General features: G+C 39.0%; 1 protein-coding gene across 3 annotated transcripts in view; it reads right to left on the bottom strand.

Moving 5' to 3' along the window:
* The window catches only part of cluha (clustered mitochondria (cluA/CLU1) homolog a), a 30,299-nt gene extending 22,008 nt beyond the window's left edge, over positions 1-8,291 (bottom strand). For 2 of the 3 annotated variants that reach the window (XM_073817644.1, XM_073817645.1), the window contains exon 1: positions 7,961-8,291. In XM_073817644.1, the coding sequence (XP_073673745.1) occupies positions 7,961-8,090 (130 nt within the window). In that variant the 5' untranslated portion in view covers positions 8,091-8,291. Of the gene's footprint in view, positions 1-6,688; positions 6,759-7,960 lie in introns of those variants that run through there. The other variant, XM_073817646.1, reaches the window with a different exon arrangement.
* Between the last annotated feature and the right edge of the window lie 6,241 nt (positions 8,292-14,532).

Here is a 14,532-nt window from a genome sequence, read left to right as displayed (position 1 = left end):
AATTTAATTTTTGTTGAACTTGTAATAAATTTCTGCCAGAATTCTATATGTTTGATGATTTCAGTTAATTAGACATGCTTTTTGATTAGCATTAGCACTGTTAATTTTAACCAGTCTAGAAAAATGTAAATGGAAACAAATGCAAACAAAAAATGGAAAATGGAAAAAACCCAGAACAATTAAAACTAAAAAAATATATATATTTTTGGAAAAGATAAAACAGAGTTCAGCGGTCATTTATCTCTGACTTTCTAAAAAGATACCTGGATCTTAAATGTTTAATTTGAATTATCTCTGATCTTAAATGTCTAATCACTTGTTTAACACAAAGCAATGATTGACTGTTTGTAAAGTCAATTAATCAAAATTTAAATTAAAACGAAATAATTCAGTCATTTAAAGGATAAAAAAAACGTTAAAAAAAATAAAATAAAAACATTAAAGCTACAACAAAAAAGACAAAAAGCACATAAATGTACTAAAATTAAAATTAAAACTGAAAAAAAAAAAAAATCTAATAAAAACTAGTTCAGACCAGCAATACAATAACAGTTTATAAACCAACACACTTTCAATAATCATTACAATAGTTGATTTCAATAATAATCATTAGTTAGTTACAGCCTTCTACTCACAACACAGACCTCACTAATCACTTAGCTTGCCGTTTAGCAGGTACTGCTTAGCCTGAAGGAGTTGCTTAAAGGCTAGTGGATTTTAACCAGTAGGTCAGCACACTAGCACAGCGATCAGCTCCTGAGGGCCTGTGACACTTCACACACTGTACACAATACAGCTCCCACAGCGCAATGCTGGGCTGCCATGGAGATCTCCACGACAACAGTTAAAGTCCCGGGTCTCGGGGGGCAATCATTCCCGGCACGCTCTCCGGCTGAATGCTGCCGGACCGATGCTGGTGCAATATCATCTGACTCATTTGTCTGAGGAGGTCCCGTATGCCTTACTGATTGATTCACTCACACGGAATCTGCTGAGGCTGCATGTTTTGCCACATACTGAATTGAACAAGATGACAAAGACATGAGATTCCTGCCAAGCCAGGCGTGTTTTCGGATGCCACAGCTGTCTTTGGTCGTAACTCTCAGCTAAAATACACCGTTTGCTTTAGACAACTGCAGCATGTCCTTGGCTCTCCTCAATGGCCATGGCTATAGCAACAAGCAGCTGGTCTCACGCTACAGACACCGAGGACCAAAGGGGAACCAGATCAAACAGATTTCACAACAGAGGCTTCAAAAAAAAAAAAACAAGTCCCATATACAAAAACACCATTTATGTATTATATACTTGTGGCTAAGAGCATTGTCTACAAGGAATGTGGAATGTGGAGTTTGTGCATGCTTTCAGTCAGTTACAGCAGCTATCATTAGTCCAAAGTGAAACTGACTGCATTTCTTCAGACCGAGCGGCACCATATGGTTATTTTATCTTGCTCTAAATTGAACGTTTACACAGATCTCGCCCAAATCCACTCCAAATCTAACCAAGCGCATTAGGTTAGGTGGTGGAAGCCTATTGGTTAAGTATAGAGGCTGTTAACACAAATTTCAAACCATCTTACTGCAGGGGAATCCTGTAAATGGTGTATTTTGGCATATAAAACTTATCTGATACATCACAAAGAGGACAAAAACTTCAAATTGTGATCATTTGATCCTTTATTTACTACGATAATAATTTGAATGATCTCAAAAGTCCTTTTATGTAATCTTTTTTTTTTTTCAGAACCAATGTTACTTCAGTATCATAGAGATATTATAGTTCTAATATTTTGAGTTTCTGTTTTTATATTTCAAGTTTTAGTGATTTTGTCTTTGTCTATAGAAGTTTCTTTTTTTAAACAAATGAAAGTTTAACTAAATGAAAACGAAAAAGGTCTCAACTAACTGAAATAAAGTACATTTATGCTTTATTATATTTTATTTTATTTCAGTTAACGTTTATTTTATTTTAAACGAAAATGGCTATGGTTTTAGTTTTAGTTAATTATTATAATCCTGATAAGAACAACAAAATCTGGATTTGCTTATAAACAGTGGATCTCAACCTTTTTACTTTTTTGACCGATTATCGGTGCCGATATTAAGCATTTTATGGTTATCGGTAGAGATCGAGCGATATATCGATTTACCGATATTTTTCCCGATATTTAAGCATTTTACCATAATCGGTTATCGGTTTTGTAATATCGGGTTCACCGATAAACGCCGCCATCTTGTGGGTGTTTTGAGAATTACGCGCATGATCGCCATTGCAGCACGGCGTCTGATGGGAAACAACAACTGCGTGCACAGGTCAAGTATACTTACTTTGCTATATTTAGTAAACTTTATTTAACATAACAGCTATTAATGCACAAATTAGATGTGTTACATAAATGACTGACATGTAGTTTATGCAGCTTGGCTCTAAGAAATAAAGACGAACTCACAGAGTCACGCAAGATAATCCGTCAAATCCTGATTCCTGTCACAATAAAGACGTAACTTGCCTGAATTAAATACAGCCACTAATGAGCGTCTATATGCTCATCATTCGTCTCTCGTGAAGTCGCTTCCATTTTGCTGTTCACTCACCGGGTTGATGCTCATGAAATGCTCCAGCACAGCCACTGCATATAACTTTTAACAAGATTCACTAAAACACCACAAATTATATTAACATTTACTATATAACCATCATTCCGCTAATAAACATCTTCTAAATAAATATAACTAAGAAATTGAATGCGCTTTGTCAGCACGCATTTCATAATCTAGAACGACAAAAACTTTTTTTTTCAAAAATGTAATTGTGATATAACATATCAGAAATGCAATAAAAACAATGTTTTGTTTGTTATATTTCAATATTTCAGAATATTACTCAGTAAATTAACATTATCCAGAAAATTATTCTTCACTCTTTAGCCTATAAACAGCTTTATAAACCTAATAAAACTCTAGTTTAAAATGAAGTTACATTTCTGCAAAGTTGATATGACTCCTATGCTTGAAGACAGACATTTTATATTTATTTTGCTTATTGGTAATGTTAGTGTTGCTGCTCATGCTTTTTATAAAATATTTTTATTGTTGTAATATGAATATTAAATTTAACATGAAAGACTGCTAACATTCAACACTTTTTTTTTTTTTTAAGATGACCAAAATAAAAAATAGACAGCAAAGTGAAGTATGGACTTACTTCACTCAGTCATTGCCAGGGCTGGCGGTTTGCAAGGAGGGAGTGATTGTTATAAATAAAACGGTTTGTTCAGTTCAGTGGTGTTGTAATCATTGTGTCAAAAACAGAAGTATAATAGTAAATAAATATCGGTTATGAATATCGGTAATCGGGCACATAAACATGCAAATAATTGGTATCGGTAATAAAAAAAAATCAATATCGGTCGATCACTAATTAATATTTTTAATTTTGATGTTAATTTTCATTTTTACACCAGTCATACATCGGTTCAAAATATCAGTTATATTATCAGCACAGGTATTAAGAATTTTTATGGTTATTGGTATCGGTTAGGGCTGTGCAATAAATCGCATGCGATTGTCATGCGTATCTCATCAGTAAAGCCAGTTCTGTGATTAGTAGTAAATCTCCATCACGTGCGTTCAGATGGCGCGGTATTTAAAACACTGAGCCGTAGATCACTGAAAAGCTACGCAATATCGCGTTCAAAATTACTACTAATCACAGAACCGGCTTTACTGATGAGATACACATGACAATTGCACGCGATTTATTGCACAGCCCTAGTATCGGTCATTTTCAAAAACCTGATTTGCCAATAAAATTATTTTAAATCATTTAAAATTTGTTATTCTTAATTTTGACATTGATTTTAATTTTTGCACCAGACAAAGTATCGGTTAGCGGCCCACTTGATCTGTAATAACTAATATCAACCCGAAAAACACATATCAATTGACTCCTACTCAAAGGCCCCCCACTGTCCACAACAATATTCAAGGGTTCCAGGCCATACTTTCCCAGTTATGCATGAATGATTGGATAATGATAAAAAAAAAAAAAAAAACGATTTTTAAGATGTTTTATATAAAATTTCAACCGAATAAAATATTTTAGACCATGGCATAACTATGGTATAGTGTATATTGTTACAAAAGCTTTTCATTACAGATAAATGCTGATCTTTGGATCTTTCTATTCATCAAAGAATCCTGATAATAAATATTGATAATAATAGTAAAAAAAAAGTTTCTTGAACAGTAAATCAGCATAATAGAATGATTGCTGAAGGATCATGTGACACTGAAGATTGCAGTAATGATGCTAAAAATTCATTGCATCATAACAACGGCTGCTGTTTAAATAGATCAAAGTGTGTATGAGGTTTGTCCCTCAGCATTGCACAACCCTAAAGTCAAACCCCTTGTCCTTCAGTCCTCCCTCTCCCTAGGCTGGGTGAAGTCCAGTTGGACGCCACAATTAATAAATGTGAAGGCTGGAGGATCAGACCAAACCAGTTTACATTAGACTTTACTAATATACTAATCTCCTTCAGCATGTTCTAAGACTTTACGCCATCCTTTATCCTATCGCAATCACATATGCCACTGCTGCAGGATTTCAGCACTGCGTTGAATAAAAATAAAACCCTGATGTTTAATTTGCAACCCTATGCAGGTAAATCATTCAGGAGGGAGATATTACACTATTACACTCCTAACTAAGCAAACTTATTGTTTTCCCAATGACAAAGTGAGTTTTACCAAAAATAAAAAGGCAAGTGCAAAGTCCCAATCTGAAAAAACGAAGCAAATTTATTAAATGGCAGCAGCACAAATTGGCAGTTAAACCTTCAGTCAAGCACAACAGGAGACACCTGCCAAACTTTATCACAGATGAGATCATGGTGGCCTACGTGAGACGTAAAAGAGGCTGTAGCCTTATAGATCCCCTGTGGAGTGACATGATGTGTTGGGACAACAAGCGCATGGTGTTGAACATTTGGCACTATGAACACAAAAGCTGCAGGCAGTGATCCTTGTCATTTAAGCTGTGCAAAATGTACACAATATTTTACAGTCAGACATGATTAAACAGAAGTGTCAAATAATACACTGTAAGTTGTAAATAGATTACTGGAGTACATTGTACAAAAAATACTATTTCAGGTTTTCTACTTCAAAATGTTACTTTCTGTTTCTTTGTAATTGTAAGTTAATTAACTAGCAATTTCTGAGTGAAAATTTTTCCACACCTATTTCTTTTTCATGTAGGATGTATAAAAACTGGTCAAATGTAGCTGATCGTGTGATCTCAGCATAGCTGCTCTCATATTTTATTATACACTAACAGTCAAAAGATTTTGAACAGTACAATTTTAATGTTTTTAAAGTCTCTTCTGCTCATCAAGCCTGCATTTATTTGATTCCAAGTACAGCAAAAACAGCACAATCTTCAAATATTTTTACTATTTAAAATAATTGTTTTCTATTTGAATATATTTTAAAATGTAATTTATTCCTGTGATTTCAAAGCTGAATTTTAAGAATCATTACTCCAGTCACATGCTCCTTCAGAAATCACTCTAATATTCTTATTTGCTGCTCAAAAAAACATTATTATTTTTATGTTGTAAACAGCCGAGTAGAATTTTTCAGGTTTCTGATAAATAGAAATCTTTTGTAACAGTATAAAATGGCTTTATCACCACTTTTGATCAATTTATACCATCTTTGCTAAATAAAAGTATTCATTTCTATAACTTCTTTCCACACTATCTATATCTATATATTGATCACATATATGTGTGTGTGTGTGTATATATGTATGTATGTGTTGTATATGTGTTGTATGTATATATATATATATATATATATATATATTTATACACACACACACATACATACATACATACTGACTCCAAGCTTTTGAATGGTATAATGAATATTTTTATTTCAGATAAATGTTGATTTTTGGATCAGCAAATGATCACTAAAGGATCATGCGACACTAAAGACTGGAGAAAGACAGGAATAAATTACATTTTAAAATATATTCAAATAGAAAACAGTTATTTAAAATAGTATCCTACTGTTTAAAAACTGGTAGCGTATGTAAAATAACAGTTTTGACATGAGGTTCAAAAAAAAGGAATCGAAACCTTTTTTGTGGTACTTTTCATATCTTTGCAAAAAAAATTAAATGACAGCATCCTCAAAAGCTTGACATATGAGGCTGAACAAAGCTTGCAGACGTGCTATAAAAATGACAGTATAATTATTAAAAACTGTATAGCAATCCAAAGGTGGCCTAACCAGCTTCTTAAATAGCCTTACTCAACATTTATTACATAAATAATTACAATGCAAATACACACAAATCATGTCAACTACTATCACAGCTCATAAAGAGATCCCATCAGTCACAACCAGACCAACAAATCCAGCATATTAAACACAGCCAAAGGCTAGCAGAGTGACCCATTCCACAACTGTCAGGTGCCATAATGACAGTCAGTCTCTTCCAAGGTCTCCTTAAATGTGACTTGCAGCGGCTAGCTAACGTTAACTGACAGTGTGCACAACACCCGGCTACTTGTTCTAAATCGGCTCTAATGGCAGCTCGCAGCTCGAAAATAATTCGCAAATTATAGGATCACTCCTACGTGCAAGACAAACTGTGTAATCCCAACACTTACCAAACAGATCCCTCTATATTTAACTGGTAGCAATAACCTTCTATCGGCATACATGCACCATGACTTTCCATGTGTGGCTACTTCCGCTTCCCGGTCGAGGAGCGCAACACTCTCCTGAATGAAAACGGGAGGGGGGCCGATACACAAGCTTGCGTTTAAACAAGCTATTAATTACTAATACGACATTTTTAGAAAATATATCATCTAAACAGTACAATATAATAGGCTCTTTTAGTCAAGTAAAACTATTCAAGACGGAGTCACCTAAAAATTAGACCGTAGTAAAACCTAGCACTCCCTCTCAAGCTCAATAGTTCCGTCCCACTGAAGGTGACCTTCAGTTTATTCGTGTTCATGCGCGCTATTACAGAACATGTGCGCCAGGATCTTACACACAGCTAGCGGACAAGCTCATAACAACACTTTACACTGCTGAAAATGAAAGTTAGCGTGTAAATAAGAAGTAAAACGTCTGGATCATCTCAGTTTAAGAGCTTCAGGTGGTTGTCGAATCATTTATTTCAGATCTGCACTTGCTGTTGACTTTGCAACAGCAGATATACAGTAAACGTAATTTTTAGACTAAATATTGTGTACATTTATAATACGTAAATGCAAATTAGCTCCTAAATGACTGAAAAGGCTGAACTGAACACTTCTTGTTTTACTTTTGGCACTGCTGTGTTTGTTCTCATGCAAAATAATTATCCCTGAGTAAACATACATCAGCTTACATTCACCTTTGATGTACTTCACCATCCTGTTGACCTAAATTATTCTCACCTCCTATTAAAACTACTCAAAACAGTTGATAGAAATGGTTCAACCACTACAAGATCATTTCGATATTTATCCAACATGACTGATGAAATCAAAAAGGGAAGCCTAATCACATCAATGACACAGAATGGCCATTTTATGTTTGAGGGAAACCCTGTGAAGGAGTTTATCTGTGAAGAGCAGTACTTAAAGTTCATAGTAGGGAAGAGAAAATGAATGGCCTGTATAAGTTTTGTACAAGCACTTTGAGGGCATCTACTTCCCTTTCAGAAACATGGGTGGGTGTAAATTTAAGCAGACACCTCTGCTCTTTGCCTGTTTGTGTCCTTTGATACCTACTTCACTTTGACCTCTATCTATCCAGTCAATCATATATCAGATCTCAACACTGATTTACTCTAAACTGCAGTGGACTTAGTTCAATTCCATCAGGGGCATTAACAGCAGAGTGATGCATGCTACAATGTCTATAATAATTTAAAGCCCACTTACCGCAGGCACATGGATCCTTCAAGGCTGTCTTGCTGGTGTCTTTGCTGTTTGCTGTCTCGCCTTCCCGGGCAAGATCAACGGGGTTGCAGTTGGGCACTGATGCTGGGATGTCATCCGTCTTGCTCACCATGATTCGTTTCCCAGAAGACTTATTTGGTTTCGGAGTTCGCAACAGACGTCCGTTGCTGAGGGCTGTGATACGGGTCTGTTGTATGGCCTTCTCCTTCTGACGGAATGGCTGCTGCCTGGTTACATGCAAAGATATTACAAATACAACTTAACTTGCGAAGGACAGTTCTCAGCCTGGTTGTCACACGTGGTTTCTCCTCCTCTTGACCTGCTTGCCTTTGTATTTGTCCCACCCACCAAACACACGGCTACGGCAGCCTGATAGCTCCAGTTGAGAGAAGCGCATTTTACTGACTCGCTTGTTTAGCTGGTCCTTTTTTATTTAACAGTTTATTAAATGCGTTACGTGAAGCAGTTTAGAAATTTCTGGCTGTACTATTCAGTAATCATTTTACAAAAATGTTGCATAATTGTATATGTCAAAACTCGCTTGAAAATATTTAATTCTAGGCCTATATATGCTTCAAATGAATTTGTGGAAGCAATAATAGAGTGTCATCAATCTGGCGGCACTGAACATAAACAACGCCACTGACTGAACCGAACGAAACTCGCATATTTTGCTTATTATTGCTGCTGAAAATTCTCAGTTATTGTCATGTTTTGGGCTGTAGCCTACTAATTGGTCAGACTGGGAAAAACATTTGGTGTACTATAGACTGCCAAAAGTTATAACAAATCTAGGAGAAGAGTGCAAAAAATGTCTGAGGAACAAAAGGCGTTTGTGGTTGGCCAAACTAAACTAGGATTTCCAGGGCAAGAATCTTGACAACATTTATGTTTGTTCTTATCATTTCCGGTCAGGTAAATATTAGGCTAACACCACTTGTATCTTTACCAACTATTAACTTCAGTTTGTCAAAATATTGTGCCCTTTCCTGCTTACTAAATCCTTCTCTATATGATTTAGCAGCTTCCACACGTTTTCCCTGGTTTAGACAGCATAAATTAGCAGAACAATGTATTCAGTAGTACATTAACCAATATGACCACGCATAAGGGTAACTGACCAAATTGTTAAGTTTTTTTGAAAACCGTATTGCATTTGGAATATTATTGGGTGACAAGCATTTTTTTTATGTAATTACTAAATTCTAGGTAACTTTATGTAAATGTAAGTGTGTGAAGACAAAACCTCAACACAGCCAAAAGCCAAAACTTCCGATTTATTACCAGCTGTAGGGAAATAACGAGAAGAATAACACCGTGCAGTAAACGGTAAAACAATTATAAATGTTTATTTCATATCATGTTCAATAAAAACACTATGTTATGATTGGGTTCCTAATCTCAGTGTGGCATATTCTAACCTTTCAAATGAAGTCAGTAACATATTTATTACATTTTCCAAGTTGAGTTTTACCAATCATGTTTTAATTTCATGTCCCATTTTGGTTTGTTCCAGCCATGATTCAGTCATTTTTTAAATAACTTGTCTAAAAAATTTTCATAAAATAGTAATTTATCTACCTTTTTCTTCCCGTAAGAGTGGGCGCAGGTCTGGTTTCCAGTCTCATCCACCTCCAACTATTTTTAGCTGTACAAAACAGGTCATTTTGCTGCTTGATATTGCAAATTGCTGTCTTACCATATTATTTTAATATATTATCTTAATCATGAACACACTTGTAGTGCAAAGTTTTGCCATTTACTGCATGGTTATTCTTCTGAAGTTTCACTCATAGTCTTACTTCCATGTTAAAGAAAAAGGTGAATTAAAAAAAAACATTTAGTAAATTTCACAAATGAATAAAGAAAAACAGTAAGTAACACATTGAGTTAAACATTGTTTAAGTACAAAGACTAATAGTATTTTCTATTAAATTATACATACTCCAATAATCTTTGTCTTATTCACAATTTTTTTACAGTGTGTGTGTGTGTGTGTGTGTGTGTAAAAACTGTCATGCAATAACATTTCTGCTATTTGGTTATAAAACTTGCTTTAAATGTAAAGTTTGTTTCCACTTGAGTATGACTTTCCATATCAGAGTGATTAGCATTTTATTTCCCTTAAATACTGTATAGCAACAATACATTTTTATTCTCTAAAGTCAGTAATCTTGACACATCGACTAACCATGAATAAAAATTGACACAGTGATTTAATAAACCCCTTTAATTATATATTATAGAGTAAACAGTGGATTATTTATTGCGACACATTGTTGCACAATGTTCAGTGGATCGTCAGAGATTCCAATTACTGTGTACATTTCAGGACTTTCCAAATGTTTGTGAAACAGGACGCTGATGTCTGGTATTGGCCAAACATACACATAAGTACAGTGTGTTATTAACATTACTGTAGTTTCTAATGAAATTTGGTTCTAGTCATCAAATAGCGGTTTTAAAACCTCTACCACATAACAGTCAGTTTAAGGGAAGACAGGTTATTCCATATACTTAAGGACAAAAAGATAAACAAAATCAACATTAAAAATCCTTGGTAAGCACTGTTCATCTCATGGAAATGGGGAATACAAAATAAACATCAGAAAAAAAAACAATGGACTCTGTCAATGGAATATTGTTTCCAATTCACATCAGTGTTTAAAAATGTATGTTGTAATTACGATTATGTCGAAGTCATATTGTGAGGCAGTATTGCTTATCTCTTTAACGTCACAATTATAAAGAACTCAAGAACAATTAAGCATTTCATAAGCATCAATATGTTTCCAAGATGAATCATTAAATTGAAAATGTGATTATATGATGTATCACACAGTCTAATACAAACTACTTGCATTCTAAATCCTCCCTATCTCTCCACTGATACAATACAAAAACTGGTTATAGGCCTTTTAAATAGTGTCAGGCATAAGCGTATACATTTACAAAATAAGGTTTCAGACCCTGAGTGAAGCAAATGTCACTTTGTTAGGGCTAAGATGAAAGAAAAACATTTTATGCATTCAGTAACAACCCCTGTGAGGGCTGCTTTTCATATTTGGATTTCGAACAACCTTATATTCAACACTCAAAGCAAAAATGATCCTCAGATCTAATAACGCAAAGAGAAATACCACACATACAATTGTAAATATCTTTAGAAAAGCTCAGTTTGCAAAGAGGTGCTACTAAATCTTTTACTGCCATTTTGCAAAATTATGTTTGTTGCCACAACCTGTGACACTAAGGTCCTCTAAGGTCTAGCCTACTTATTAGGCCTTTTTATTAAAGGAATAGTTCACCCAAAAATAAAAAACTGAGAGAAATCTAGCAGTGAATGGGTGCCGTCAGAATGAGAGTCATGGACTAGAGTCATGTGGATTACTTGTGATGTTTTTATCAGCTGTTTAAACTTTCATTCTGACTGCACCCATTCACATAGGATTTGTTGGTGAGAAAGTGATCTAATACTAAGTTTCCAATCGGTCTACATATTAGATGACCTGAGGGTGAAAACAATATCAGCACATTTTCATTTTTGAGAGAACTATTCCTTTAAACTTATTAGTGTTAGTTGTCAAGAAAGGTAATGTTGCCGTCACTCCCATTCAATCCATTTCCATGGACTGACCGTCTATTAGTTTTACATCTAGGACCAGGAGTTAGGCCTAGATTTGTACCACACCACTTCTAATCTTGCATATTATGAATTTACAAGCGATACAAACTCTTAATATGTTTGCGATATGTCTCACATTGCTATTAGTCATCAAATCACCAAAGCATTGTGATTCTAATGACACATATGCGAACATGTTATCTGCGACATCAGACTAAAAACATTACAGCATATAAGCAGCATAAGCTAATCAGTCCTTTGGGCATCACTGGCTCATTTAATGATGGCAGAACAATGGCGCGTTGACCCCTTGAGCCCACTCTCTTCTAATCAACAAGCCTACACATAAACACACTGTACACCAGATAAAGCACTTAAGCAAATGATCCAGGCCGTATAGATCTCATTCACACAGGATTTATCTATTTGAGTGAAGCAGTATTTAGGGGGTAAAATCCCCATCGCATCTGGAGGGTTGAGAGAGAGTGCACTTGTGGTGACACTGGACAGACAACCTGATCATTCAGAAATATCTGAGATGAGCTATTCCACAACAAGGGCACGCAGATTAAAAAAAGAAACGCTGAACAAAGACTCAGCAGTAACAAGTTCACAAGGACACTGACCAAAGCCTGTTTCACACATCCTGCGTCTGCAGCAAGTAAACAGCAGGGTCAGGCTTACACACTGACAACGCTTCAGCAGCTCTAAATAAAGTGATTTCTGTTACTATATTGTGTTTTTCTTTTAATAAAGGCTAAAATGTTTAAAATGGTTATTGGATGAGTGCAATTGAGAAGCATACTTTACATTTACATCCAAATGCATGAAACCCAAACACCTTTGAAGCATTCCATAAAGGCATAAATTGCAAAATATTGTGTTGTTAAATAGATTTGTCCTGCATTTTAAACGTATTTTGTGCTGTGTGATCTGGCATGAACGTTTTTCGTATCCGGATCTTAACTGGATTGCATTTACACCTTCATTCAAATGCGTCTACAGGGTGATCAGAGATCCGATCGCACTTACACGCAAAATGTGTCACGGTGAGAAGGAAGGGTCTGGGTCCAGGTGCAGGGAAAGGGTTTTTAATTAAACAATAAACAAACAAAACCAAAAAGCCAACACGGCACAGAACTAAACTCGAACACAAAATAACAAAATCAAGAACAAGATCTAAAGGCCAGGGAATCAAGAACACAAACGAACATCAAAAACACAAGACAATGCAGACATGAAGCAGGAGTGAGAAATGAGAGTTCTTATACAAAAGTCCAAATGGTGAACAGCTGTGAGTGAATCAGTGTTAATGACAAAACAGACGTGAAGAATCAGGAGTGCAGTGCAAACAGCGACCTCAGGTGGCTGAGGGAAACCCCACAGCCCCGAACATGACAGTACCCCCTCTCTAGGGAACGGCTACCAGACGTTCCCAAAACAAAAATTCTGGAGGGAGGAGGAACGGTGGAAGGTGCATCAGGGGGAGGGATGGCGGGCCAGGCCCGTGCAGCGGAGGAACGTGTGTGGACACCGCCGCCAGAGGAACGTGAGCAGGCCTCGCCGCGAGTGGAACGTCCGTGGGCACCGCAGCCAGTGGAACGTGAGCTGGTCTCGCCGCCAGAGGAACGTGAGCTGGCCTCGCCACCAGTGGAACGTCCGCGGGCACTGCCGCCAGAGGAACGCGAGCAGGCCTCCCCGCCAGAGGAACGTCAGCGGTCACCGCCGCGTCCGGAACAGAGAGCGCGGTCACCGCCGTGTCCGGAACAGAGAGAGCGGTCACCGCCGCGTCCGGAACAGAGAGCGCGGTCACCGCCGCGTCCGCAACAGAGAGCGCGGTCACCGCCGCGTCCGGAACAGAGAGCGCGGTCACCGCCGCGTCCGGAACAGAGAGCGCGTTCACCGCCGCGTCCAGAACAGAGAGAGCGGTCACCGCCGCGTCCGCAACAGAGAGCGCGGTCACCGCCGCGTCCGGAACAGAGAGAGCGGTCACCGCCGCGTCAGGAACATCGAGAGCGGTCACCGCCGCGTCAGGAACAGCGAGAGCGGTCACCGCCGCGTCAGGAACAGCGAGAGCGGTCACCGCCGCGTCCGCAACAGAGAGCGTGGTCACCGCCGCGTCCGGAACAGAGAGCGCGGTCACCGCCGCGTCCGCAACAGAGAGCGCGGTCACCGCCGCGTCCCGAACAGAGAGCGCGGTCACCGCCGCGTCAGGAACAGCGAGAGCGGTCACCGCCGCGTCAGGAACAGCGAGAGCGGTCACCGCCGCGTCAGGAACAGAGAGCGCGGTCACCGCCGCATCAGGAACAGCGAGAGCGGTCACCGCCGCGTCAGGAACATCGAGAGCGGTCACCGCCGCGTCAGGAACAGCGAGAGCGGTCACCGCCGCGTCAGGAACAGCGAGAGCGGTCACCGCCGCGTCCGCAACAGAGAGCGTGGTCACCGCCGCGTCCGGAACAGAGAGCGCGGTCACCGCCGCGTCCGCAACAGAGAGCGTGGTCACCGCCGCGTCCGGAACAGAGAGCGCGGTCACCGCCGCGTCCGCAACAGAGAGCGCGGTCACCGCCGCGTCCCGAACAGAGAGCGCGGTCACCGCCGCGTCCGGAACAGAGAGCGCGGTCACCGCCGCGTCCCGAACAGAGAGCGCGGTCACCGCCGCGTCCCGAACAGAGAGCGCGGTCACCGCCGCGTCCGGAACAGAGAGCGCGGTCACCGCCGCGTCCGGAACAGAGAGCGCGGTCACCGCCGCGTCCGGAACAGAGAGAGCGGTCACCGCCGCGTCCGGAACAGAGAGCGCGGTCACCGCCGCGTCCGGAACAGAGAGCGCGGTCACCGCCGCGTCCGGAACAGAGAGAGCGGTCACCGCCGCGTCCGGAACAGAGAGCGCGGTCACCGCCGCGTCCGGAACAGAGAGCGCGGTCCCCGCCGC

Source organism: Garra rufa, chromosome 14 (assembly GCF_049309525.1).
Source record: "Garra rufa chromosome 14, GarRuf1.0, whole genome shotgun sequence".
NCBI lineage: Eukaryota > Metazoa > Chordata > Actinopteri > Cypriniformes > Cyprinidae > Garra > Garra rufa.
This window is presented reverse-complemented; position numbering and strand designations above follow the sequence as displayed.